Source organism: Typopeltis vanoorti, chromosome 20 (assembly GCF_054136105.1).
Source record: "Typopeltis vanoorti isolate ZY-2024b chromosome 20, IOZ_Tvanoo_1.0, whole genome shotgun sequence".
Classification (NCBI taxonomy): domain Eukaryota; kingdom Metazoa; phylum Arthropoda; class Arachnida; order Uropygi; family Thelyphonidae; genus Typopeltis; species Typopeltis vanoorti.
In genome coordinates, this window is record NC_143568.1 from 33,067,548 (window position 1) to 33,094,421 (window position 26,874).

Genomic DNA, 26,874 nt, shown 5'->3' on the forward strand with positions numbered 1-26,874 from the left:
CACGCTTTGGACACTCCTTCACACAGGATTAGATGGAGGAAAACGAATTTGCTATTTAGGAGTCGTTATAGATCTGAAAGATTATTTTTTGAGTCAGCAATGGCTTTGAAGAATTCTCCCAACCTTAACAAACATGGTTGCATTAATTTGCCAAAAATTTGGGAGACGGTTATCCTAAGAAAAACTCCTGGATAACTGCTGTTTTTTTTTTTTTTTTTTCGTTAGAGGGTGCCAAAAATAGGACTTTAGATCTTTTGTCTTTTGCAATTATATTGTTTCACTCACTCACCGTCGCGTTTACATGTGTTGTGCTCTGATGATGCTGAGTTGAAAATCAGCGAAATATTAGCGTTAATAAAACATCTTTGTTGATAAAAGTGTTTGTGGTGTTGTTAATACAGTGAAAAATAAGTCATGAATAAAATTGCATTTTTTAGTTTAAGTTGAAGCATACAGCTCAAAATTCAAGACTCCAGCCTCTCACTCAACTTGTTAGTCTTAAACTACAAAACATTATATATATATATTTATATATAAAGCACTCTCTGTACAGACCAAATGCACTAAACTTGTCATCTATTCAAATAACAGCCAAGCAACTTTTCAGGCGCTATGGGATGCAAGTTCCAACCCATGTTACATCCTAGTAAGATCTACAGATAAGACAGACCTTTTCGCATCCTTTTCCTGACTAAGGCAGATCTCCCACTATTCCCCAAACTATCCACACTATGATCTTCCATCAGGACATCAGAAAAGTACTTAATAGTCTTGATACTAACAAGTCCCCATACCATGATGGCATTCCTCCAGTTGAAACTAAAAGCTTGTTCTTTAAAACTACTAATGTTCTTCTTATATTGCTTTTACAGTGTTACATTCATCTGACATCTATCCAACAGCTTAAAAGCAAGCTTTTATCCAGTGTATTTCCAAAAATGGAGATAAAACCATCTCCTTAATTGCTTGGCTTCAATACTCATAAGTGATGCAGAGGGTTCAACAACCAAATTTGCTAAATGGAGACCAATTAGTTAATTAGTAATCATTAATATGGATTGCCATTCTTGCTCTGTAGGACTCCTAACTTCAAGTCATTGCTCTTGATATTTCAAAGTTCGATTAAGTCTGGCACTGTGGCCTTCTTCCTAGTTATGATCTTAGGCTCTCTTTTCTACCCTTATGAGCAGATTTTCAGCTTCAGTTCTCGTCATCATTGCATGTAATGGTGGATAGTCCCCATCCCTTTCATGTGATTTTTTCCATCGATGCCAAATACCATTAGGCTACATGCTTTCACCAACTCTTCACCTGTACATCAAATCATCTTTTCTAATGTTGTCCAATCCTATTCATAGCTTTGCAGATGACAGTACCCTCCATTTCTTTTCATAATTCACAAAAACTGGTACTCACATGACAAGCTTCAATATCTTCTATGGCTAATGCCTTAAATATTAATCTTCTAGACATTCTCAAGTGGAATGAACATAATTTAGGAAATTTTAATGCTATCAAAACAGAATCCTACTTTATTTCTCAAAAGCAAAACCAAACCTCAAATCTCTCACTTTGGATAACACTGCTCATCAAGCTCTCTCTTCTTGCAGTGAATAATATTTCATGACCAACACATCACACCCATAGCCTCTTCAGACTCCAAAAACCTTTTTTTTTTAAATTGCGAACATTACTCCTTTTTTGTGGACTAGTCATACTTTATAAATCTCAAATCCACCCCACCTTAGAATACCACTCTCACATCTAGGATGACACTCCAAAAACCTCCCACTGAATGCTAGATTGTATACAGAAAAGTTATTCACTTAACATTCTCTCACCATCTCTCTCTCTCTCTGTCTCTAATTGCTTTCCTAACTGCTCTACTGAAATAACCACCTCTATTCCTCTAATGAAGTATGAACACAAGCAGCTGCTGGTCAACATCCCTATAGCATCTAGCTCCAGGCTCAATGAAATTTCTTATCCTCTTCCTTCATTCCATATGCCTCCCCTCCCCCTTTGGAACAGTCTTGCTGATAGTTTTGCACAGTGCACATAATTTAAAGCACCCCAAAAAACACATTAAGAGATTCCTTTTTTCTTTCTGATCACTCTTCCACACATGGCATTTTCATGTTATAGGTCTGTGAGACTTCACGTCTGGAGTTTATACAGTATATACACTGTTTCACAGATAAATTTTAATTATAAATTAATTCAATGGGGCTTTGACTTTTCCCAAATGTGATATTACTTTAACATAATTTCTGTTCTGAGATTCCCACAGCCAAATCATTGAGGTGCAGCAACAGCATATGTGATTATACATAAATGCTTCCCTAAAATACCAAAAATTAATAAATGAATGAATTTGTTTTTAAGGACTTGAAAAGTAGCATCATACTTTTTTTTTTTCCTTGAAGCAAAGCCATGATAAGTGTAGGACTAGGGTACAGTGAATTGCTTTAGAATAACAACGATGCATTTCTAATCACTTGTGGAGAAAATCTTCATAGTTTTAATGATGGCATTAAATAATGCTTGTTTTGTTTTTTTACAAAAATAAAATAACATCTTACCTTTTTAAAGCCAATATCATTAGCATACTGTCTGAAGCAGCGTCTACAGATTACTAGTCCATATTTTCTAATAATTCCGTGATGATTGGCACAAACTCGACTAAAAAAAAAAAAAAAAAAATTAGTTCGACTGTATAACTTAAATACTGAAATTATAGAATACACAAAAATCCAGACTACTGATAATCACCTAAGCTAAGATAGGATGATTATTAACAGTAATGAACTTAGTTTTGTGAGCATGCATACCCATTCATTTAAATATTATCAAGATAAGAATTCAACAAAAAGTTTGGCATATTTTATGATCTGGACAAAACACCTGACAATATATATATCAAGCAGTGATAAAACCAATTTTAAAAAGTGCAAACAATAAAAAACAAATCTACTGGAATTATCCATTTTGAGAACCTCAAGAAACTGTCAGGCATGTTTTTGAGTTTAATAGTGGGATCAATGACAGCATCATACTATTTATTGTCCTTGCTTTGATCCTTTAAAAACAACAGAAAAAGTCACAACCTGCAGCCACAACAATATGATTCCACCACTCTTGCTCCACAGCAAATCTAGTCAACAATATTCATGTCTCTCTGTTTTTAAATATCCATTAGATGACAGACCAGATCAGCATAAACTGGGAATAAGGGATTTTGCTAAACCAAACTACACATATATTATGATGGTACAATATAATCTGATATAATGGATGAGAGTCCAGTATATCAGATATACTGCTAAATCATGGAAAGTGGAAGAATGTTTTGGAAGTACTATAAAAGTTAGAAATGGAGTACACAAAAGGAATCAATGATTATAAGGGTGATATAAAAAATGAAAAATTAAAATATTAACGATATCCCAGAATAACTATTTGGAAAAACAAGGAGGTAACAACTGACAAACACTCAGGTCTGATTACATTAAGGAAGAATCCAAGTGAATACATATAAATGCCCTGAGGCAGAAAAAGGCCAAACCTGAAATGTCAATAGAAAGCTGGAATAATTATTAAATGAAACTAACAATGACAAAAAACATACAGAAAAAATATAATGTCCAAGGCAAAGTAACCACCACTTAACTAAACAAGCTTACCCCAAGCTGTCTCTTTTTTTTCTGTCAAGACACTAGAAGAATTCTGAATATCTTGTGCCATTCTCTTGATTATCTCAGGTAGAAAATAAATAAATAAAACAAGTTGTTGTCTGAAACTTTGAGGTTTTTCGGTGCAGGATAAAAAATTAGGCTTGAAAACAACAGAAAAAGTCACAACCTGCAGCCACAACAATATAATTCCACCACTCTTGCTCCATAGCAAATCTAGTCAACTAGTAAAAACCTGGCAAAGTGCATAAAGCAGTAAGATACTGGGACCTGCTCTAAATTGGAATATATTTTATTTAAATCAAATCAATAAGAACAGTGCCATGTTTCACCATCATATTTGGGATGAATAACCAGAAAATACATGAAAAAAATCCAAAAGACTCACAAACACTAGATACATAAAAGAGTTGGGTATGACTCATCTACTACGTGCCATAGATGAATAATTTCAAAGTGTGTTGTACATAATGAAATTCTTGTTCCTTTTCACTTTTCAAGATAACTATTATTTTCCAGTATCAAAGCCAATCAATTTCATGTTGCTCCATGAAGATATGAATTGCAATGCTACTCATATCTTCACTCTTAAGTGCCTAAGGCAACATTGTAAAGGTCTTCACTTTCCTGAATTTTGTAACCTCTTCCCATTCTGATCTACATAAGCCTTGCCTCAGGGATAGCAGATCAAGATATATTTCTGGAAAGAAATACAATCTTTTGGAGATCATAAAAGGCGTTCAAGTGCCTGAATTGATTTAAAGGAAACTGATGACAGGTTATAGTACAGAAACTTACAAATGATATCTACCCTACTTTGCAGAACCTCATCAAAAGGAAGAATTATCACTGGCTTCTATGCTTTCTCAAAAATAACTATCTAATCTTTTCAAAGACTGTGATCATTTACATTAGTAGCCTGAAAAGGAAGCAGGTTGTCAATATTCCCAATCATTTAAGCATAGCAAATCTTTTCTATGGCCAAGTTGTCGGATGCACGTAACAGTTCACTCTCAGTACTGATATTTTTTAAAAAAATGACTACTAGCATTTTTTAAGCAACAAATGCTGCTGTCCATCTTACTTAAATCTAAATAAAATCATTCCTGGTATCTTAAATGTTTATGAAATCATAAAGTAGTAATTTCTTTAAAATACTTGACAATAAAAATTAATACATATCAAATCTCTTATTTAAACTAAAATGTAGATAAAATCACATAGACACATAATATACAATATGTATCTAGCACTTTCTTTATTCATTTATATTGCACACTTGTGCTCCCAACAATCATAAAGACTGTGAGAAGAAGATGAGTGCAATGACTTTATCTAAAGGTGCAGTATTCCCTGGGGGGGAAGCACATTATGTGGGTGGGGGATAGTGAAATCTACAAATACATGAACATAAGGGAATGGGAATATTTCTGCTTTGATCTTGTGCAATATTATAAATATATAAAATAAATAAAAGTCTTTGAAGGAATGCACAGAGCCGATGGGAGTTTCTGAATTATGTCCAATCCTCACCATCTCATGGCACCAAGAGATGGTGGTGTATCCACTTTACCTGGATACTGAATGAACGAGAACAGGCTGGCAATTTGGGATTTAGCCAACCAAATTGTATTCTTATTAGCTTAAACTACAATGTAAAATGATGGCACAACATAACAGAATTGCATCCCAGCTGAGACTCACCCAGTTAAACAAGGCCCCCATCATTTGCATCAGAGAACCAGGGTGAACAGCACGAACTCAGCTACTGGAACACATCCCAACTCAACATCAGAAGAGTTCAAGATTGGTATATAAGAAGCATCAGTAAATAAGAAATGAAACTAGCAGAATTGGATAAGTATGAGATTGACATAATAGGCATACCTAAAACAAAGAAGACAAAAACAGGTGAGATCTTTAAGTAATAAATACAAAATGTTATATTCAGACAATAGCAATCAGGGAAGTAGCTATAGTATTCAGCACTAAATACGAAGATAATCATCTTAAATGCAGGCAAAAACAGAATGGGGAACTGGATAATAAGACATGCCTATGGTCTTATTCTAAAGATGGATGGATTGATTTCCCATACTGTATGTAGACTGTTGGGGCACTATAAAAATAACAGTCCTAACATACTCTCTCCAGATGTTTCCATTCTGGGATTGTCTTAACAAACTGAGAACAAAGAATTAATCCACTTTCTATTATTATCTATCCAGGTGATTCTAGGTCGTTTTCCTGATGAATGTTACCAAAGTCAACCTCTCTAGTACCGATTTATGTAAGCTATCTGATCTAGCTATGTGGCCCAGCTAACGGCGCTGTTTCCAGCGTATTTCGGTAATATTTTCTTATATTCTAATAATTGAGTGGTTTTTCCTTCTAACCTTGTCATTTGTTATGTGTGCTGTATATGGTATCTTCAAAAGTTTTCTGTAGCACTTCATCTTGAGAGCCAATAATCATTTCTCATCTTCTTTTAGCAATGTCCAACTCTTACATCTCTACAGTAGTGCTAGCTTCAGCACTACCTTAATACGAGGGTATTAAGGTAGTGCTGAAGCTAGCAGTATTTTATTGTCCTTCCAAAAGTGCTATAATCTGTGAAGGGCAACAGTTGCTATAGCAATGCGCGATGGCCAGTCATGTTCAGACCAGCCATCTCTGTGATGTATGCATTCCAAGTAGGTGAATTTTTCTACTTCTTTCAATTTTTTATCATTAACTGAAACTTTCATAGTTACTGCCTGAAAACATTGTTTTTGATTTGTGAATGCTGATCTTTAATCTATAACTACTTAGTGCCTTAGAAACTATTAATTCTTGTAACTGAGTTCATTCTCTTCTAAAAAATTAGTCACCAGTGAAATTGCTGCCAGCAACTGTAATTTCAATACCACTGTTTTCCAAGGCTAAGCTTATTCATCATCATAACCTTATTACAAGTATAGACCATATTGGTCTGTTCCGGTCTCATTATCCATCCAATATCCTTTTTTGAAATTGGGTATTGAGGTCTACCCTGCCTTCTCTTTCCAATTGGCTTATATTTTAGTATTTGTTTAGGATGTTGGGCGTTGGCCATTCAGTTGAAAAGTTCAATCCATTTTTGTTTATAATTGTTTAGTTTTTCTTCTATTCATTTTGTTTTTAGTTCTTTTAAAATGTCTTCGTTCCTTTGTTGATCTAATAATACATTCCAAATAAAGATTAAAAAGCATTCACCCTCAACACACACCTCTTTTCATTTTGAGAGGCTTGCTGTAGTTGCCACTGATTTCTATTAACATTTCTGAGGAACGGTAAAGAATTTTAATTAAACATACTATTTTATTATCTATTGGTTCAGTATTCACCACAGTGCCTCATGAATCTATAAAATTTTGACAATATTTTATTATGTCAATATAATTTTCTCCAATGAGATGTATTGTAAGTAAATTATCTGTTGTATCCTGTTTTTACAAAATCCTACTTGGTTCTCTGAAAGTTTACTTTCTATTTTCCTCTCAATCCTAGAGAGTAAGATTTTTAGGAAAATTTGACTTGGATGACTAATTAAACAGAGTTCTTTAACCGCTACATTTTGTATAAATTAAAGATACCAAGAAATTATATTCTTGGTTTAATCCTTTGTCCAAGTATAAGCAAGCAAAGTCTGTGCGTGAAGTAACTTCACAACTCATATCAGAAGCTAATGATTTCACGTTACTTGCCTCAGTATCCTATATCTATCTCTAATCCAGTGTATTTTAATAAGGTGTAATACCTTTTGGTTACTTGTATATGGAACTATGACTTCTGCATTACTTCAACCTTGGCATCACTTCTCGGTCTGGCTTCCACTGATGAGACCCCAGTAAAGGTCAAAACCAACCTGGACAGTGTCCCTTTCCATTATGCATTGCATTATGGGATACTAAAGCAAGTAATATGAAATCATTAACCTCTATATACGAGCTGCCCAGTTGTGAAGTTACCCCCCCTTTTTTTGACAATGATTATCATTTTCATCACATATACATATTTATAAAAATACAATTCAAGTATATTGTCAACATTTTTTATTGGCTTATTGGTTTTTACATTTATTTTGGACTGATTGTTATAAACAAATAAAAATATTTTCCTTATATATACAAATAGGGTAAAATACATTATCAGATACTTATTAAATAATTTAAGGAATTTACAACATACATAGGATATAAATTAAATTAAACTTGAATCTATATGTCCAATATTTCGGCAACGTCATATTGCCATCTTCACAGGAACTTAAAATAAAGACAAGTGCATGCAGGCACTACACACACACTAAATGAGGATGAAGCTATTGTTTCTCCTAAAAGTCCTATGGTACCCCCTAGCAGGCTATGTAGGTTTACTTGGCCAATGGGCTGAAGGTCTTCTGATGTAAGTCTCCCAAATTTGGGGCAGTCTCATGCCACCAAATTTGTTGAGGTTTGGACTGTTTCTTAGAGCTGAGGCTGATTCCATGAATAGCCTTTCAAATTTGAATTTACTACAGTGTATTACCATGGCTTTCTTCCACCATATTCTATGGCATGTATCCAGAGCATATCAGATAGTTTTCATAATCTATACAAACGTTTAAAATAAGTTCTTCATTGGCACACTACAGCCCCATGTAGGGCCTTGGCCTCCCATTTTTGGGTTTCATAACTCACTACGAGGTGGGGTCGTTACCACCATGCTCAATCATGTGCAACTGTCTGAAGCGATGTTCTTAAGACCGGTTTGTCTGCTTTAAAGGAGGAAAAATCCTGCAATCCAGATCCAAGACCGGCTAACTTGGCTATGGCTGAGAAAGATCCTTAGCTCCTCACGTCAGCGACGAGAATCAAACGCATGACACTCCTTTCCCAGGCATATGGTTACGGAGTGCATAACCACTCGGCTAACTGCACAGACTTAAAATAAGTTAGCGAGTTTTTATAATGACAATACATCGCACATAAACTTTGTTTGCTTACACTTGGATAAAGGATTAAACCAAGAATATAATTTCTTGGCATCTTTAGTTTATAGTATAACCAAGTGGAAAACTTTCAACAGCTACATTTTGTACTATTCCCCTTTTTTCGGAATAGGAATCAGAACAGAGGTGCACTGATCTTTAAGCCATAAATCTTTGTTCCAAACATTTTGGCAAATTTGAGCATGGGCATCTATGATAGGATTTTCCCTCCTTTCAGTAGTCCTGAAGTTATTCCATCTATGCTTGGTGATTTTTCCATCTTCAAAGAATTCATTACTGCTGCTTCTACTCTTAAAATAGAGGAGTCTCCATCCAACTCCATTTGTATTATGTCTTCAAGGTCTTGATTATTAAGGTTATTGTATTTTGACTTGTCATTTTCATTTGACTTCAACTGATCAACTTGTGCCAATGAAGAGTTTTGTTAATCACTTGATCATTTGGAAAGAACTTCTAGGAACTGTGGTTACTCTTCAACCTGTCCACATTCATTCAGGATCCAAATGGTTTTAGCTGTTTATAAATTTTGTTTAGTTCTTTATATTTTTCACTGCTTATAGTGGATTTTAAGGTTCTCCTTTGATCATATAGTTGTGAAATTTCTGTAATCCAGGGTTTGATTATCTTGCAGATTTCCTATTATGGTATCAGCCACTTCTAAAATAGCTTTGGAAAAGTTTACTTATGAATTCTATTCAAAGAATTAGTTATGTGGGATTTATATTGTTCTCTGATATAAGGCGATTCCAACTTCTCAACACATTTTTTTTTTTTTTTGCTTATCTTTTATTTGTTTTAATTTTAGATTCAAGACAGCAATGACCATGTTGTGGGCACTCCTGGGAAAGATCTAGTCTCAGGAAGATTAACTGATGTTTTATGTGTTGTCTGAAGTACATAATTAAATTGTACACAGATCCATGTCCACTTTCTTGATGGATTATGAGGATAAAGAGTATCAGTAATTGTTAAATTATTGTGATTTCATAAAAACAGTAGATCAGAAGATTCTACTAAGGAAGAAATGGAGAAATTTTTTGAGGCATTAGCAAAGGCAGCTGACACAATGAAAAAGGAAAAGTTGTTTGTGTTTTGAAGATCTAAACAGCAGAGTAGGATATGTTACCGGACATATAGAATAATAATAAGAGGACATGGGCTAGTTATTACTAACACTATGTAAGAATGCAACATACAAACGTGCGCAAACTCACATGGAGAAAAGATGCAAGAAATAAGGAAGTTTCACACTAAGCAATAGTCGATAGCAATGTTTTCCCACTGGTTCAGGATTCAGGACACAAGAGTAAACAGAGGATTTGAAATAGGAAGTGATCACTACTTAGTTTTCAGCAGGATAAAATTGAATTTCATATTGAAAAGTCTGTGTACAAAAGTTTTAAAATGAATTAAAATCAAGCAGCTTTCAGGTGAATTGTAGACTCAAATACACAAACATCATTCAAGACAAAATGAAAGATTGAAAACAAGAACAAAATATTATTATTACGTAACACCTCCAGGGAATCCAAAGACTCATCAAGAGAGGGCACCAACTCTACAACTAACCACAACTACAACAACACCATCTACCACTACCAGTATTTCCACAGACATCGCAAACATCCATGGCAGGATTCAAACCCACAGCCTTTTGACTGGAGAGTGGATACGCTAACCACTCAGCCAACCAGGCCAACAAAGTGGCAAACCCTAAAAAAACATTGATTCAACCAGGTGTGTGATGAGGTTGTAAGGATAGAAAAATCAGAACTCCATGGTGGACTCAAGAAGTTAAAAAGACAGTCAAGGAAAAGAAGAAAGCATATCGAAATGTATTGGCAATTCAGTCAGCTTGTAATCTTATAGAATACAGAGGGAAATTTAAGAAAGTAAAGCACTGTGTAAAATTAGCTGAACAAGTAATGGGAAAGATTTGCAAAGAATTCCAGATTACTGGAGTAGAGCTCTTATAGCAGGGGGATCTTCAACCTTTCAGACAGTGTGGGGCGCATTAAAAATTTCAACGAAGCCTGCAGGCCACTAAGCTATACTGCGGTATTTAGAATTGTAAGATGCTTTCCAGATTCACAAGGAAAGCCGTGCATTTGATATTTTACATAAAATCCGATAAAAACAAACAAACTCAGCTTTAAGAGTGTAGGTAGGAGTCGGGTTCATGATAAGTAAACACAATTAATACTTGAAAAAAGATAATTTAATGAAGGGCAACTTGGCAATGTTTTTCTTTGACCTGCATGTTGATGTTGGCATCAATATTGGAAGTCGCTATGCACAGGTATTCTCGAGATGTTGGTCTGTAATCTGAGTTCTTGTCTTGGACTTCACATGCTTCATTCTGGAGAACCGCTCACATAAGTATGTGCGCACATGTTCAACATGCCTGCAAAGATTAGGGAATGCATCCTAAGAAATGTCTTTGTAAAATGTAAGCAAGGGCACTTCTCTCAAAGAGTTGTTTAGGAGTTAAAGCAGTTCCATTTGTACTGAGCCTGGCATTTTGGCAGCATTGACACTGAACGGCATTGAAAATAAATCTAAAGAAGACTGTTGCTTATGAAAATCACTAAATCTCTCTTCGAACTCACTTCACAACACGGCTAATTTTGTAGCGTATTCATCAAGAGACGAACAGTTGGACTCAGCAAGAAGCTGAAAATGAGTTAAGTCTTTTTTTTGCGAGTTGTGCCTCCCAAAGTTTGAGCTTGGCCACAAAAGCGTTGATGTAATTAAACAGAATGTGCACCAGTTGAACTTTGGATTGTAGCTGCATATTTAGGTCATTCATATGTAACGAGATGTCGGTCACAAAGGCAAAGTCTGTCATCCACTTCGGATTGTTAAATTATGCAATCAGATTCCCATTGGTTTGCATGAACTGCTGTATTTCGCTCCTTAAGTCAAGGACTCTTTTAAGAACCTTCCCTCTGCTCAAACAATGCACATCACTATAATAAACCACATCACCGTGATCCGCTTCACATCCTTGGGTCAAAAACTCGTGGAATTGATGATGATTCAATCCTCTTGCCCTAATAATGTTGACGACAGTCACAATAACTTTCATGACATTCTCAAATCCAATAGTTTTCGCGCACAAATTCTCCTGGTGGATCAAACAGTGGTAATGGATGAAATCTTTTCCTTCTAGTTCAGGTTCTTTCCATAGTAGCACAACAAACCCTTTGTTCTTTCCCATCATAGCAGGGGCACCATCACTTACCACCCTCGAGATTGGTTAAGCTGAGATCGAAATGCTGGGCATTTTCTTGGCGGCTTCAAGAATATCAGTGCCTCTCGCCATTATCTTCATGAATACAAGCACTAGCAGTACTTCTGTCACATTGAATTGTTGATCAATGCCACAGACAAAGATAGTCAGTTGTGCTGTATCCTTGACATCTGTCCTCTCATCTAAAGCAAGTGAATGACGTAAATTCGGGCGATCGTTTTTTTTAAGTTCCTTCACTGTCATTGGCAAGTTCTCTGACACATCGTGCTAGTTACCCCTCAACAAAATCATTTTTTATACACTTCCTTATTTGGGTACAGAATATCCCCAGCAACGATAAGACACTCTTTCACAAACTCACCATCCAAGAAGGCATTTGATTTTTCAGCTATTCCATTACTTACTTTGACACTCTTCCCTCTGCCTTTTAAACATACCCTGCTGGCATTTTAAATCACTTTGGAGACAGTTCGCTTTGTCCACACGAAGCCGCCCTTGAAGGTGATCGAAATTGGGCGCATGCTTTGCCTCATAGTGTCGTTTTATATTGTATTCTTTTGATAATGACATTGACTCAAGACAAATTAAACACACTGGCACAAAAAAAGTACAAATGTCCACTTTTCATTAAAAATCCTACAAGAATCACTTGATTTACGCATTTTACTCGTAGATACCATATTGATGGAAGGTGAATCCAAAAAATTATCTGAAATGGCTTTGTAACGGTTATTATCCACTGAATACGTCTCAGACTAATGAAAAAAGTCTGGCAATATAAAACCACAATATGCTATGGCTGACACGATGAACCTGTGTGCTTATACACGAATATCACACTGTTCACGACTGACTGTGGATGAGATTCTCTTGTATTTATATGAAAATAACGAAGTATCGAGAACCTTCGAGATGCGTATCTGGAAGGCACTATACAGCACACTCGGAACTACTGCTTCAGCCATCTACCTGCGACGTTAGTACTAGTACTTAAGTACTGTGCTTGTTGCTGGTAGATGGCTGAAGAAGCATGTCTATTTAATATTTATTTTTATAGGATTTTATGTAAAGTATCAAATGCACAGCATTCTTGTGAATAATTTCATTGAAATTATTTTTTATTTAATCGTGTTTTAATGTTAAGTAGTTATTTTTTCAAAATGGTCGGCAGGCCATGCACTGAAGACCCCTGTCTTATAGCATCCATCTATAAAAAAGGAAATAAACAGAATGTGAGAATTACAGATAACCCCCTACTGTCTTCTAGTAAGATTTATACAAGTATACTTGAGAAACAGCTAAGAAAAATTGTGGAAGGGAAGCTAGGTGAAGAACAAGCCAGATTCCAGATAAACAGGGATCAGATTTTCACTTTAAGACAAATAGCCGAGAAATCTTGGGATTATAACAAGGATTTGTATTTAATTTTGTAGATCTGGAAAAGACACATGACAAGGTGCCAAGAGGAAAGCTATTCAAAACATTAGTTAACAGTAAAACCATTTTTACGTTCCCGCAATTTAGGTTTTCCTGCCATTTTCCGCTGGTCCCATCTTAAGGCCTATTCTTACGATACATTGTTTTCCCACCATTGACAACTTCATGTGGACATTAATTCCCGTGATTTGCGTTTTTTTACTGAATGGCAACACTGATTTTTGAATCGATTTCCACGGAAATCTGCTCATTTCTGTTCACAGATGACGTTGCTTTTGACTGTAGTTTCGTTTCCACCATCATGGTGACTTGCACGGTTGCAGCAGTGATGAGTGATACTTTGATTTTTCGATCACAGTACGAATTAATACTGCAGAATTTCTGGTACGTAATTTAGCATGTGATAGTTGCTTTCAAGTTGGTGGTGGATGATCCATGTTAGTAAAATGGAGAAAAAAAGGCAGAAAATTTATTTTGGTAGAAGAAAAGATGGCAATTCAGAAACTTGTAAATATATATATATATATATTTTTAGACATCGACATACAATGAATTGGAAAAACTTGTGGCAGAGTGGTTTGTTTCTACGAGAACATCGGGTATTCCAGTCGATGGTACTATACTCCGAGTGAAAGCCCTTGAATTTGCTACGAGGTTGGGGATTAATAGTTTTACAGCGTCAAATGGATGGATGGATCGTTTCAAGACTCATCACAATATTGTGTATAATCAAGTGTGTTGAGAAAGTAATAGTGTCGCAGGGGAAACTGTAAACCAGTGGAAACATGAACTAAAGACTTATTCAGGACTACGAACCGAAAAATATTTTCAATGTTGATGAAACTGGGCTCTTTTATAACATTTTGTCAAGTAAAACATTGTGTTTAATGGAGAGAAGTGTCATGGTGGAAACCTCAGCAAGCAGATGGTAACTGTTTTGCTCATAGTCAATGCTGATGGATCAGAAAAATTACCTCCACTGGTAATTGGTAAATTTAAAAAGCCAAGGTGTTTTAAGAACATGAAAAATCTGCCTACTAAATATGATGCCAACAGCATCTTCACATCCACCACACATGCTCTGGATGCTAAAATGGAGTCAAATCACATGACAAGGTGCCAAGAGGAAAATATCCTGCACACCCTGAAGATCTGCAGCTCAGAAACATTAGATTAGTGTTCTTTCCCCCTAATTGTACAAGTGAGCTTCAGCCATTAGATCTGGGCATCATCCATGCATTTAAATGGAAATATAGAAAAATGCTTGTTGAAAAAGCTGTGTTTATGCATGATAATGGTATGGACCCAAAACAAATGATCATATCAATCCTTGATGCCGTGCATTATGTGGCCAAAGCATGGTTGCATGTTACTCCTGAAACCATATCCAACTGTGTCCGGAAGGCAGGAGTTATGTTTGTGAAAGAGAAGAAACAACTACAGGAGGAAGAAGAAGATATGTCAGAGCCCAACAAGTGGTATGTGATGGATGAGTCTTCCTCGTTTCAAGACTATGTTGATGTTGGTGTGATCACATCAACAGTACCAAGCGTAGAAAACATCCTTTCCAACCACCTTGGTGAAAAAGAAGAGGAAGAAGTGGTTGAAGACTGTGATCAAGAATATACAGTCCCTACTAGTAAAGAAGCTATCTCTGTTTTCAGGCGGTATATTGCAAGTGCACCAGGAGACGATGGGGCATTTAATGCCTTGTACTCTGTAGAGGCAGGTGGAACTTATAAGCGTGCTGAAAAAGCAAAAACAATCAACAATTAAAGATTTTTAAAATAGATAAATATAAGTAATTGTAAATTCATTTATTTTCAGCTATTAAATTTTGTAATCTAATGTCTAGAGTCACATACTAGCAGTAAGTCATCTTTTAGCCTTTATGTTTTTTTACATTTTCTGCTATTTACACTTTTTTCCATCAGTCCCCTGGAAAGTGTAAAAAACGGGTTTTACTGTATATGGTGTAAATGGGACATTATATCCAGCAATACATAGTCTCTAAGCTGTATGTCAGCAGTTAAAATTGAAGGAGGTACAGGAAGGGTGAACATGAAGGAAAGTATATTTCAGCTATTAAGGCACAGTTTTCAGTGAATGCAGAAAATTAAACATAGAAAGACAACAGAATAAATTCATATGGAATAAGAGAGAAATTAATCAAAATACTAAATTAGCCATATACAAGACAGTGTTCAAACCAATTTTAACTTATGGATCTGAGAGCTGGGTATTCTGAGAAAGAACAGTAGAGTGAACAGATGACATCAATGGCAGTATCATATTAAAAATGAGGATATTAGGAAAGAACTTGCCATTCTAAGCATTCAGGAATGTGTTCAGCTAAACTCAGATGGTATGGTCACTTAAACAGAATGAGAGAAGAAAGATTAACAAAACAAGTGTTCTTTGTCAGGATGGCAGGAAAAAGAACCAAAAGAAGACTAAGATGTAGATGGATTGTAAAAACAGCCTTGAAAGAAAGAAATAAGATCAGATACGATTGGAGTCTTGACAAACAGATTAATTTGGAAGAAAATTATTGATCAGAAGTTAGTAATGGCATAGCTTTTTCATGCAGCACTATCATAATAGTACTGTAATCCTGAGGGGAGGTCTCCAGAAATACAACTTAAATCTACTAGCTGGGAAAAAAGTACTTGCACAAGTCGGTCTACTTTATTAAAAAATATTGTAAGTGATATAAATATAAAATAAGTGATGTTGAAATATCACTTATACTATATTTATGAATGTTATGTTGACAAAACAAAGTAATACATACTTGGAACGTAATTGAAAGTAATAGATTCTTTAATTCTCACTATACATTGCACATAATTATAGGGAAATAGGCTTTTCTTTAATATGAGTTTAAAATGTATGCCATAATAGTGCTCATCACAACTCAATTTTTGTTTTCTTTCATCTATTGGTCACATTGAAGGGTGAATTCATATAAATTCTCCATAAACAATAATTTAATAACAAAGACAATAAAATTCACGAAATGAAGAAAATAGGTAGCACACCATGTGAAGTCAAGACTCTTTTCTCAATGCAGTCAATCACATGACCCAGTCTTTGAAAAATAATTGTATTTTTTAAAGAACAGTATTACAAAGAATCAGCAAATCTAAAATTTTCACAGATAATTACATTAAGCTAATTAATGTTGTAAACTGTTTAATCAGCTTAGCACAATACTATACAATAATTGTGTGCCTACTTAAGGGGTAAAGGTGTTCGAAGAATGAGACACACACACACACACACACACACGTGTACCGCAGAATTTAATTAGATTATGCCAAATATTAATTTGTGTTTATAATTAACAGTTTATTATGCTGAAAATATATTGTAAGAAAAATAAAATAATTTTTTAAAGAATAAATTGTTTATTATATGTTGTAAGTATATTATTATGGGCTACTCCATAAGATCTTAAACTCATCAAAGGAGGACCCAAATATCACGCCAAGCACTATCCCATGTTAGTATTATTATTACGTGATACCTCAAAGAAGTCCAAAGACTCATCAAGGAAGGCACCTACTCTATACAACTTAGACAGTCAAACATTCATGCCCATAACAGGATTCAAACCCATAGCCTTTTGGCTGGAGAGCAGATATGCTAACCACTCAGCCAACCAGGTCACACTCTCAGGGTAGATTGTGACTGGCAACCTATTTCACTCATTCGCCACTCTCCAAGCAAGAAATCTAATTCTAACACCATTGCTCAGTTTCCTAAGATGGTCCCTAGTTCTCCTATCACCAGACCTGTTCTGAAACTTTTCTTCTATTAATCTTTCAAAAATCCTTCAGTAATATGTCTTGATCACATCACCCCACCTCTTTTTCACCAGTAAACCAATATCCGTACCCCACAAATCTTCAACCTGTTCTCATAAGGTTTACCCTATAGACCTGTTACCATCTTGGCCAATCACATCAGGATCCTCTTCCTCATCGCCAAGAAACTCAGACGACCAAATCTGAGAACAGTAGTCAAGATGTGGTATGAGCAAGGCTCAATAAAGAGGAATAATAAACTACTTGTCTCTGCTCAAGGTATTCTTCAGTAACCAAGTAATCCAATGAGCTACTTTAGCCATGTTTGCTATTTCCATCCAAATTTCAACTCCCTAATCTCTGGCTTGTCAATTTCTTGGAGTACAGTTCCATTGATATGGTATACAGCTGGTAATCTTCTCACTCCAAAATGCATAAGCTTACATTTTCCTACATTAAACTGACATCCATTCTCCTTCGCTTAGACTATCAGTCTATCCAAATCATCCTGCAAATGTTTACCATCATCTATTGGTCTACTCAATTTTACATATCAGCAAACAACCGAACAGTTACTTTTGGATCCCTTACTATATCATTAACGTACAAATTAAACAGCAGCAGCCCAAGAAAAAAGCCCTGTGGCACACCACTAGTCATAGGCCTTGTGGACTAATCCTGAATAAACTACTGTCTGATATCTCTCACAATCACTGTCTTATCCACCTCATCAACCCTATATAGAATTACTCACCATCCACTCATTGAGCTTATTTGCCAATGCACACTATCTCCATCATCTTTTGTATCCCCTGATCTACAGGAGCAACCACTTGTATAATTTGTTCTGCTGGCCATTATCTCACACCAGATAGCCTCAAATGTGCTGTTTTCACTGGCCGGCAGTTAAACGCCTACTTTCTTTGGTTGTAGTTCTTTGGCTATCATCAATAACACTCCTCCCATCATTCTTTTCTCTCTATCCTCCCTGAACACACTATGCCCTTCATATTCTATCAAACTATAATCATCTTCTGTTAGCTATGGTCACTAATGTCAAAAACTTTCCCAAATGCTCCTGGCATTAGTGTACATATGCAAAAGCCCCTTAGGCCCACCACTATCTTGATGCTGTAAGTAAATTTAATTTAAGTTTCAGTAAGGAAATACCGTGAGTAGATATATTACTAACTATTATAATAACGGAATTAACTCGCGTCAATTATTCTTTATTCGTAGAATTTTCACCTGAGTATCACAGGCATCATCAGTACAGGTACAAGGCTAATTAAACAATAACTGTTATAATCACAAAGCGCCACCTAAGTCGCTAAGGTTAAATTTCCTAAATTTATTTAAATTATTATTATTATTTATTTATTATTTTAATTATTTAGTTATTTAATTATTAAATAATAATTATTTAATTATTCAATTATAATTTTTTTAATATATATATGTGTGTGTGTGTGTGTGTGTGTGTGTGTGTGTGTGTGTGTGTGTGTGTGTGTGTACACAATTATATGTTAGGAAAGATTTGCTGCTTAATAAAGTACTATCTCCCACAGGGGGGAAAGACATAAACCATTGGATCTGCTTTGTGAATATAACGGTTATTGTTTAATTAGCCTTGTACCTGTACTGATGATGCCTGTGATACTCAGGTGAAAATTCTACGAATAAAGAATAATTGATGTGAGTTAATTCCGTTATTATAATAGTTAGTAAAGTAAATTTAATATTGAACTAAATGAATGAATGAATTGACTTGATTAATGCTTAGAGACTGGAAGTTGGTCATCATACCAATACATCTTGAGCACTGGATGAGCTCAAGAGAGGAATTAGGATAGGTGATAGATTGATCAGTAATTTGAAGTCTAGTGATGATACTATAACTCCTCTGTAACGACAAGGAAAAACTAGGACAAATTCTTAATAAAGTTGATGAGATCAGTAATAACAGGACTTCAGCTCAATCCTAGCAAGAAAAAGATTATGATTATCAAAGGAAATATAGACATGGAAACTCTTGAGAAACAAGTGTACCTTAATAAAGAAAGAATTGAGGAAGTTAGCAAGTTTGAGTACCTGAGATCCATTATTAATGTGAAGAATTGCTGTTCAGAAGAATATTAGGAATGGCTAAAACAAGTCAGAGACCTGTCTAAAATCTGGAAGGATGGATCTATCTCCATAGGAACAAAGTTGAGGATTTTGGATGCAGTTGTTTTTTTCAACAACCACTTATGAATGTGAGACTTGGAACTTAAAGTAGTCAGATAATAAAAGGATAGCTGCTTTTGAAATGGTGTTATAGAAGGATGTTGAGGATATCATATACTGAAAGGCATACAAATGAATGGGTGTTAGAAAAGATCAGTAGAACTTTAAGGCTCCTTAAGGATAGTGACAAAAAAAGTTAAAAATATTTTGGGCACATTGAAAAAAGCACACAACAGGACATGGTGAGGACTGGTGTGGCTCTTCAGCAAGCACCAGAGTGACCATACGGCATCTGTGAATGTCCAATGACCAGATGACGACGATGACTTGATTAATAACTGCAATCTAATTTAAACATATATGATATGAAAAACATACATATGCAAGATTTATTGTTTCCAAGTAAAGTGCCATAACTATAACATGTAATTATCAGTGGCGGCTCATGGCTTGAAATTGTGGGGATGCTGCAACTTTTGAAATATACATATACACTGCAATTACAGTGTATATGTGTTTTGATAAAATCTCAAAATTGTAAAAATTAAAAAAAAAATTAAACAAGAAAAAATATTGTTTATTATCGATAAAATTATACAGTTTGATATAATTCAAAATTACTTAAAAAAATCCATTCTTCTTGTTTTGTTTCGAGCGAAAAGATCAATAACTTTTTCCTTGATGTTTGTGTGACTGCTGAAGAATCTATAATTCACTTACAGTCACTACTGTCACAGAACTTATTTCTTGAGGTTGCATTTCTGAGGTCATAATTGTCAATAACCCCAATAATGTTCTAAAATAAAAACTATAACAAATATTACAATTAAAGATGTAATATAACAAATATTGCATCTTTAATTGTAATGTCCAAATATTTAAAGACATGGAGTAAACACGATAAGCACTATGCAGTGCTTATTGTTACACTCTACTACTGGTGCAAACTGCATATAAACAACAGTGGAACTGCACAATGGGCAGTGCTGCATTATGCTAATAGCTTGCATCTCACTATGACATGCATATGCTTGCACGCGTAGCAATATGACACTGTGATAAACACAGTGCTGCTAGCGTCCTTCAGCCTCCTAAGTGCTACAAGATGGATTTTTATTATTTTTTATACAAAATAAGAGAATTATATAGGATTGTTGATAATAAAATTAAATATTACAAGCAAATATAAATAAATTAATAAATATATTTATATATCGAGAAAAATTGGGGGTGCTGCAGTTCCACAGTGCCTATGAATGAGCTGCCCCTGGTAATTATTATTATTAAGTGACACCTCCAGGGAGTCCAAAGACTCAATGGGGGAGGGTACCTATCGCCAACTACAACGAACCACAACTACAATCATCATCTACACCAGTGCTTCCCAAACTTCTGGATGTCAGGGCCCCCTTTGGAAAAATTAAAATATTTCACCCCCCCCCAAAAAAATCGTAATATAGACGTATATTATTATAATATTTATTGTATTTATATTCAATACAAAACATACACAGCGAATATTGCAAAAATTAAATGCAAATATTACATTTTTAGCATCTTACATACACAATTGATATGGCACATTATCTCATTTTTATATAGATAGATATTTTTATTGTACATTTGCAGTACAAGCACATGAAACGTAAAACGATTAGTAATAAAGAAAGAATTAAAAACATAAAAGAAGTTTAATAACAATTTAATGTGATGGATGTGTTTCAATACTGCTACACAAGTCAATATCAGGTGAAATATTTGAAACTGCAATTTAGATTTCTGCTTTGAAATGAAACTTATATGAATAAGCATATATTTACTAATATTCATTACACGCCGAAATACGCAGGACGCAAAATTTGTGAACCTGCACCCATGGTGATTTTTTTTCATTAAAATATAAAAAATAACAAAAAAGAAATAATAAATAATAAAAATTAAATGCATTTCTTTTAAGATCAAAACCTAAGGCCCCCAGTTTGGGAAGCGCTGATCTACACCAACGCCCACCACCACCACCAGTATTTTCAGACAATCACAAACATCCGTGCTCATGGTGGGAGCCGATTCGAACCCACAGTTTTTTGGCTGGAGAGAAGATATGCTAACCACTTGGCCAACCAGGCCGGCTGATTTTTATCACTTCATGGCTGAAACAAAAACCAGAAGTGTGTTGCACAGTGGAGAATATGTGAAATGAAAAGACCACTATAATATTGCTTTGAGAGAAATTAAGAGATTTTCAGAACTTGAAAGTAGATATTTAGGAAGTCTTTATATAGAAAGAAAAACGTTTAAAAGTTATCAACTGTTATGTTATGACAATGATGATAGAACCGTTGGAAGGGGGGATAATGGCAGGTGGAATTTTTAATTACCACAAAAAAAAAAAAAAAAAAAAAAAGAAGTCTTTCACAGAGAAAGAAAAATAAAGTTCTGAACCTTAATGGAGACAAAAGGAGGGAAGAAAGTGAAAATGCTGGTTATCTCTACATAAGCCAGTCAACTAAAATCGAAACCGTTTTGATGATATCTTGAGACTATGCTGTAATGTTCAAATTTAGGATTTCAGATTCAGAAGTTTTATTTACAATTAATTCATTAGCAGTCACCCATGATCAAATAAATAATTTGACAATGAATGAGATTTTTAAGAGGGGGAAAAAAAAAGTAAATTATGCAAAAAAATATTTTAAGTGTATTTAAAATGAGGCTGAAAATTCACTCACCACTCTATTTACTCTGTGGTGAGTGGATTTTGAAGTAATCACCACTTTCCACCAACTGATGATGATCATGTAGCTTTGATCTGGAGTGTAGATAAACGAGACTTCAGCTAAGAATGGATGCGAGTAATTTCAGAGCTAGCAATTACAATAAACTTAGGAGCCAGCTTAGAGTAGTATAAGAGGATGAGAATCTGCAGAAGGATATTAACGCATGGAAATAGTTAAGGAGTGTTTTGAAGGAATAAAGAACAAAGCCTATGCAGCTCAGTGAAAATGGTGTGTGTGCCTTTTCACAGCACTAAATTGCCCAAAGAGAGAGCATCATAAGTTTGATTCTAGTCGCCGACTAAGCTTTTTTTTGACAGGTTCCCAAGTTAGTCGATCTCTGGCATAGGCAAGCAGGTTTTTCATCCCATAAACTCAAGAAAATTGACCATAGAACCTACACTATTTTCAGACACTAAACATAGTGTTACAATTAGGGACCACGAGATTTGTCAGTCGCCTCTCTTTAATAAATGCCATGTGTAATTAGTGATAATCTTGGGCCAGCTATCTTTGATTGGCTACTAGTGGAGATTGAACTGTCCCCTCAGCCTCCAAAAAGTCAGATAGGGCTGAATCAGCCCCGTCTACTCCCTACAAGAATAAAAAGTGCCAGCTGAGTAATATATGCTTAGAATTAGGAGAATAAATCAAGTGGGAATTAAATAGATGAACAGTGAAATCAAAAAGTGCAAATAAAAATTGTGGAGGGAATTTAAGGAGAAACGATAATTGGCAAGCTCGTGAACAGCATAAAGAACAGGCCAGAAAGGTGACCAGTATGGTAAGGAAGACAAAACCAGACTAGAAGAGAGAAATTGGCTGGGCAAGCCAAAAATAATTCGAAGGAGGTTTTTTTTTTTTTTTTTTTTTTTTTTTTTTTTTTTTTTTTTTTAAGTATGTGGCAAGTAAAAGGAAAAATGATCATGGTAGAATAATTCTGACGAGTGCTGTTAGGAAGGTGAATGAAGCTGATGTAGTAGTTGAGTTACTGAGTGATCATTTCACAAGTTTATCATGTAAGTGGAGATATTGCATTAGCAGATGTGGAAACAAAAGTAGATGCAATAGAGGTGCATAAAATGTTATAGAACCTTGATCTGAAAACAGCTATGGGATATCAGTTTGCATATTACAAGAATGTGCTAAAGAACTGGCAATGCATTTGAGAAGATTGGGTGTTTGTCCAAAGGTGAAAAGGGAGTGGAAAGTGGGGAAGATAGTTCCATTGCATAAGGGAGGTGCTAAGACAGGCAGCAAATTATTAACTAATTAACATTTTGAGTGTGGTGGTCAAAGTGATCATCAGACAAGACAAAATTCAGGAATGAGAGTACAGTTTTGTGGAAGTCATGCTTCAGTAATTTACTCACTTTTTTATAAAGTGAAAACTGAAATGGTGAAGGCGAATGGCTATGCAATAATTCACTGGACTTTGCAAATGGGTTTGGATATGAAGTTGGCAATGTGGACAGAAGGATGGTTAATGGATAGACATCAGTGAGTAGTTTATGAAAGAACAAGATGAACAAGAGAAGACCCATAACTAGCAGTGCACTACAGACTGTACTTGGGGGCAATGCTATTTCACTTGTATGTTAATGATTATTATTATATGATACCTCCATGGAGTCCAAAGACTCATCGAGGGAGGGCTACTCTACAGCTCATTCTAACCGCAACTACACCAACACCATCTACTGCCCACAACCACCACTAGTATTTCTGCAAACAATCACAAACATCCATGCCCACAGCAGGATTTGAACCTGCAGCCTTTTGGCTGGAGAGCAGATACACTACCCACTCGGCTGTTAATGATACAGAAAATAGTCTGGAATGAGATATTCATTTGTCTGCAGATGCAAAACTAGATAGAGCAACTCGTCAGAATCAATCTTGCAGGTTGATTTAAACAGACTGAAGCTGTGGATAAGAGAATGGCTATTGGATGCAACATGTAAGGTTATGCACTTTGGGATGAAGAAATTACCAGCTGTGCACTACAGCAATGGAATTGGTCTAAAGGAAATTGATGGTTAGGGATTTAGTGGTTCTCGTGGCCTGTGAATTGAAGTTCAGAAGTCATATTGCAAGGGTGGTAAAAAACAGCTCATAGGCTTAAGTGGTTATTGGAAAGCACATGCTGGCAAACAGACAAGGTTATTATTCTTTATAAGGCTCTAATACAGGCTCATTTGGACTGCTGTTCACTGATCTGGTCACTCAGGTTTCTTGTTGGATGTGGAAGTGGTGGAGAGAATAAAAGCAAATTACCAAAATGATGGCAGGTCTATGAAATGCCCCTTATGAGAACAGATTGAAGATCTGTGGGGATGCAGAAGTTGGTTAATAGGTAGAAAGGGGGGGAGGAGTAAACGACTGGAAATGATTTCAGTACTCGACTGGAGAACTAGGAGTCATTCCCAGAATATGAGTAAGAATATGGTTAATAAGGAATATTTTTTTTTTGCATGGTGGTGTGAATGCTTTGTTGGTGAACCATTTGAGGCCAGGTATTGTTCAAATGATCACCAGTAAAACATGCTTGGGGTTCCTGTGATCAGTCTATCAACTCCATACAGGTGTCTGTATAATAATAAAACAAATATCGCATTATAAGTATTTGGAACTCAGTCCATGGAATTTGAAGGCCAAAAATCATAGTTTTGTCAGGGATGATCTGTATATTTCATCATCCCTCAATTACAAGTATTGGAAAGCATGCTGAGGACAATGGCAAATATAATACATAACTGTGCACTTCATTTACCAGGAAAGGAGTGGGATGTAGATTTTCTAAATAAAAATAAATAAATAAAAAACTAGAAAACGTATGAACCGTTTCTCATCTGCCAGAGTATAAAATAATTTTAATATGAAAAACTATGAAAGTAACTGCTGCTTAGAATTAAACAATCGTAGTTCACGAATGTATAACATCTGGTTCACGGTAATGTATTACACTTAAAAGGCACTGAGCTTAGCAGTAAAAAGTTTTATTTTTGTTAAAGATACCAAACTATTTTAAACCTGTTATATTTCTCATTTTTCTTTATTTTTAAGTTTTTGAGTTTGAGTTTTATTTTTCTTAGCGAGTTTATGAATTGTTTTAACGACGTACTGCCACAAGTTATAAGTTGACACTTCGACCTCCGAGAGGTACAAATGATTCCAAACGGAGCTTTTCAAATCAATAAAATTTGTATAAAAAACACCTGACAAAAAGTGAATATAAAGGTGAATTTCAACGAAAGAGTATGCCTTAGCCAATGGTATCAAGGCAGCGCATGGCAAAATAATGCACGCTTCGTTAAAAATGTCATATCACCATTACTTAAAAGTAAAAGTGGTTATGTTTAGAAGGCTATAAGATTTCAAATAAAATAATGTCAATAATATTTCCCTTCCATTCATCCACATTCATAAATTAAAGTTTAATCACAAATATCTAGGGACTTTATAGTACCTTGTTATTTAGATCTTGTTCTGTAAGTAAACAGAACAAGATCGTTCAACCTAACGAAAGGCTGCTTTACCGCACTTTCAAAATGGCGTCAAAAGAAAGCTCCACGTTTTCATAAAGTGGAGAAATATCTGTATAAAATTGAACTTACCATGCTCTAGATCCTGGACCATACTTTCTGGGATGTGAATACCAAATATTTTGATGTCCCATTGTTTACGTAATATCTATATATTACTTAACTGAAGCAGTTAGAAGAAATAAACACAAACGATTAACGAACTACCACACGCACACGTTTCCAGAAGAAAAAGGCATTTACAAAAACCATATCAGAAAGTGCTGCCACCCGCGGAGAAACTGTGACTACATAGAAAATACAACAAACATAAACAGTCATCTAACAATGCTTTTATTTCTATTTTTTATTATTTTATTTTTGTATTCATACACATACAGTAAATTTCACTTAAAGAATTGGAGGATATAAATAACGTCGCTCGTTTTAATAATACAGGAAGGGAAATGAATAAATATATATTTGATGAATGCAGATATATTGGTAGGGTGAAAACTGAATATTCGAAAATAATTTCAATGCTAGATACACCTTTCTTTTCGAAAGTTGTTATTGTTATACTGGCACCTCCACTGAGTCCGAAGACATATCGCAGAAGACCCAAATTATCCACAGAATCTATTATATCTCCTTGAACCCATTAACAAAGCACTAAAAACTCAATCTGGCAATCCAATCCTTATTCACAAACAAGCCAAAAATCTAGTCCTCGCACCCCTAAAACTACACCTCGCCCCCTCTAGCCAAGTGCTGAAATATTTCCCCGCATCAATCCTATAAATTCGTTAAGCAACTTAAATGTTACTATCATATTCCCTCTTTTACTCTTATCAACGAACTTCTGCAATCGCACGCACGCACGCACGCACGCACACACACACACACACACACACACACACACACACACACACACACACACACACACACACACACACACACACACACACACACACACACACACACACACACACACACATACACACACCCTCAATCCATCCTTGTAGGGAACATTCCACAAACCACTCACCATCTTCGTGTATGGTCTGTGCAATGTGAAATGTTGAATGTAGTTCAACAAACTTTTATTCATCCCCGAAAAACCCAGGAGACCAGACCTGAGCAGAGTA

General features: G+C 35.3%; 1 protein-coding gene across 1 annotated transcript in view; it reads right to left on the bottom strand.

The window, feature by feature from the left end:
• RpS29 (ribosomal protein S29) overlaps positions 1-25,993 on the bottom strand; it is a 41,308-nt gene extending 15,315 nt beyond the window's left edge. Inside the window, exons 1-2 of the mRNA XM_090410316.1 lie at positions 25,820-25,993; positions 2,583-2,682 (exon numbers count right to left, since the gene is read on the bottom strand). Of these exons, the coding sequence (XP_090266442.1) occupies positions 2,583-2,682; positions 25,820-25,881 (162 nt within the window). The 5' untranslated portion in view covers positions 25,882-25,993. The remainder of the gene's footprint in view (positions 1-2,582; positions 2,683-25,819) is intronic.
• Between the last annotated feature and the right edge of the window lie 881 nt (positions 25,994-26,874).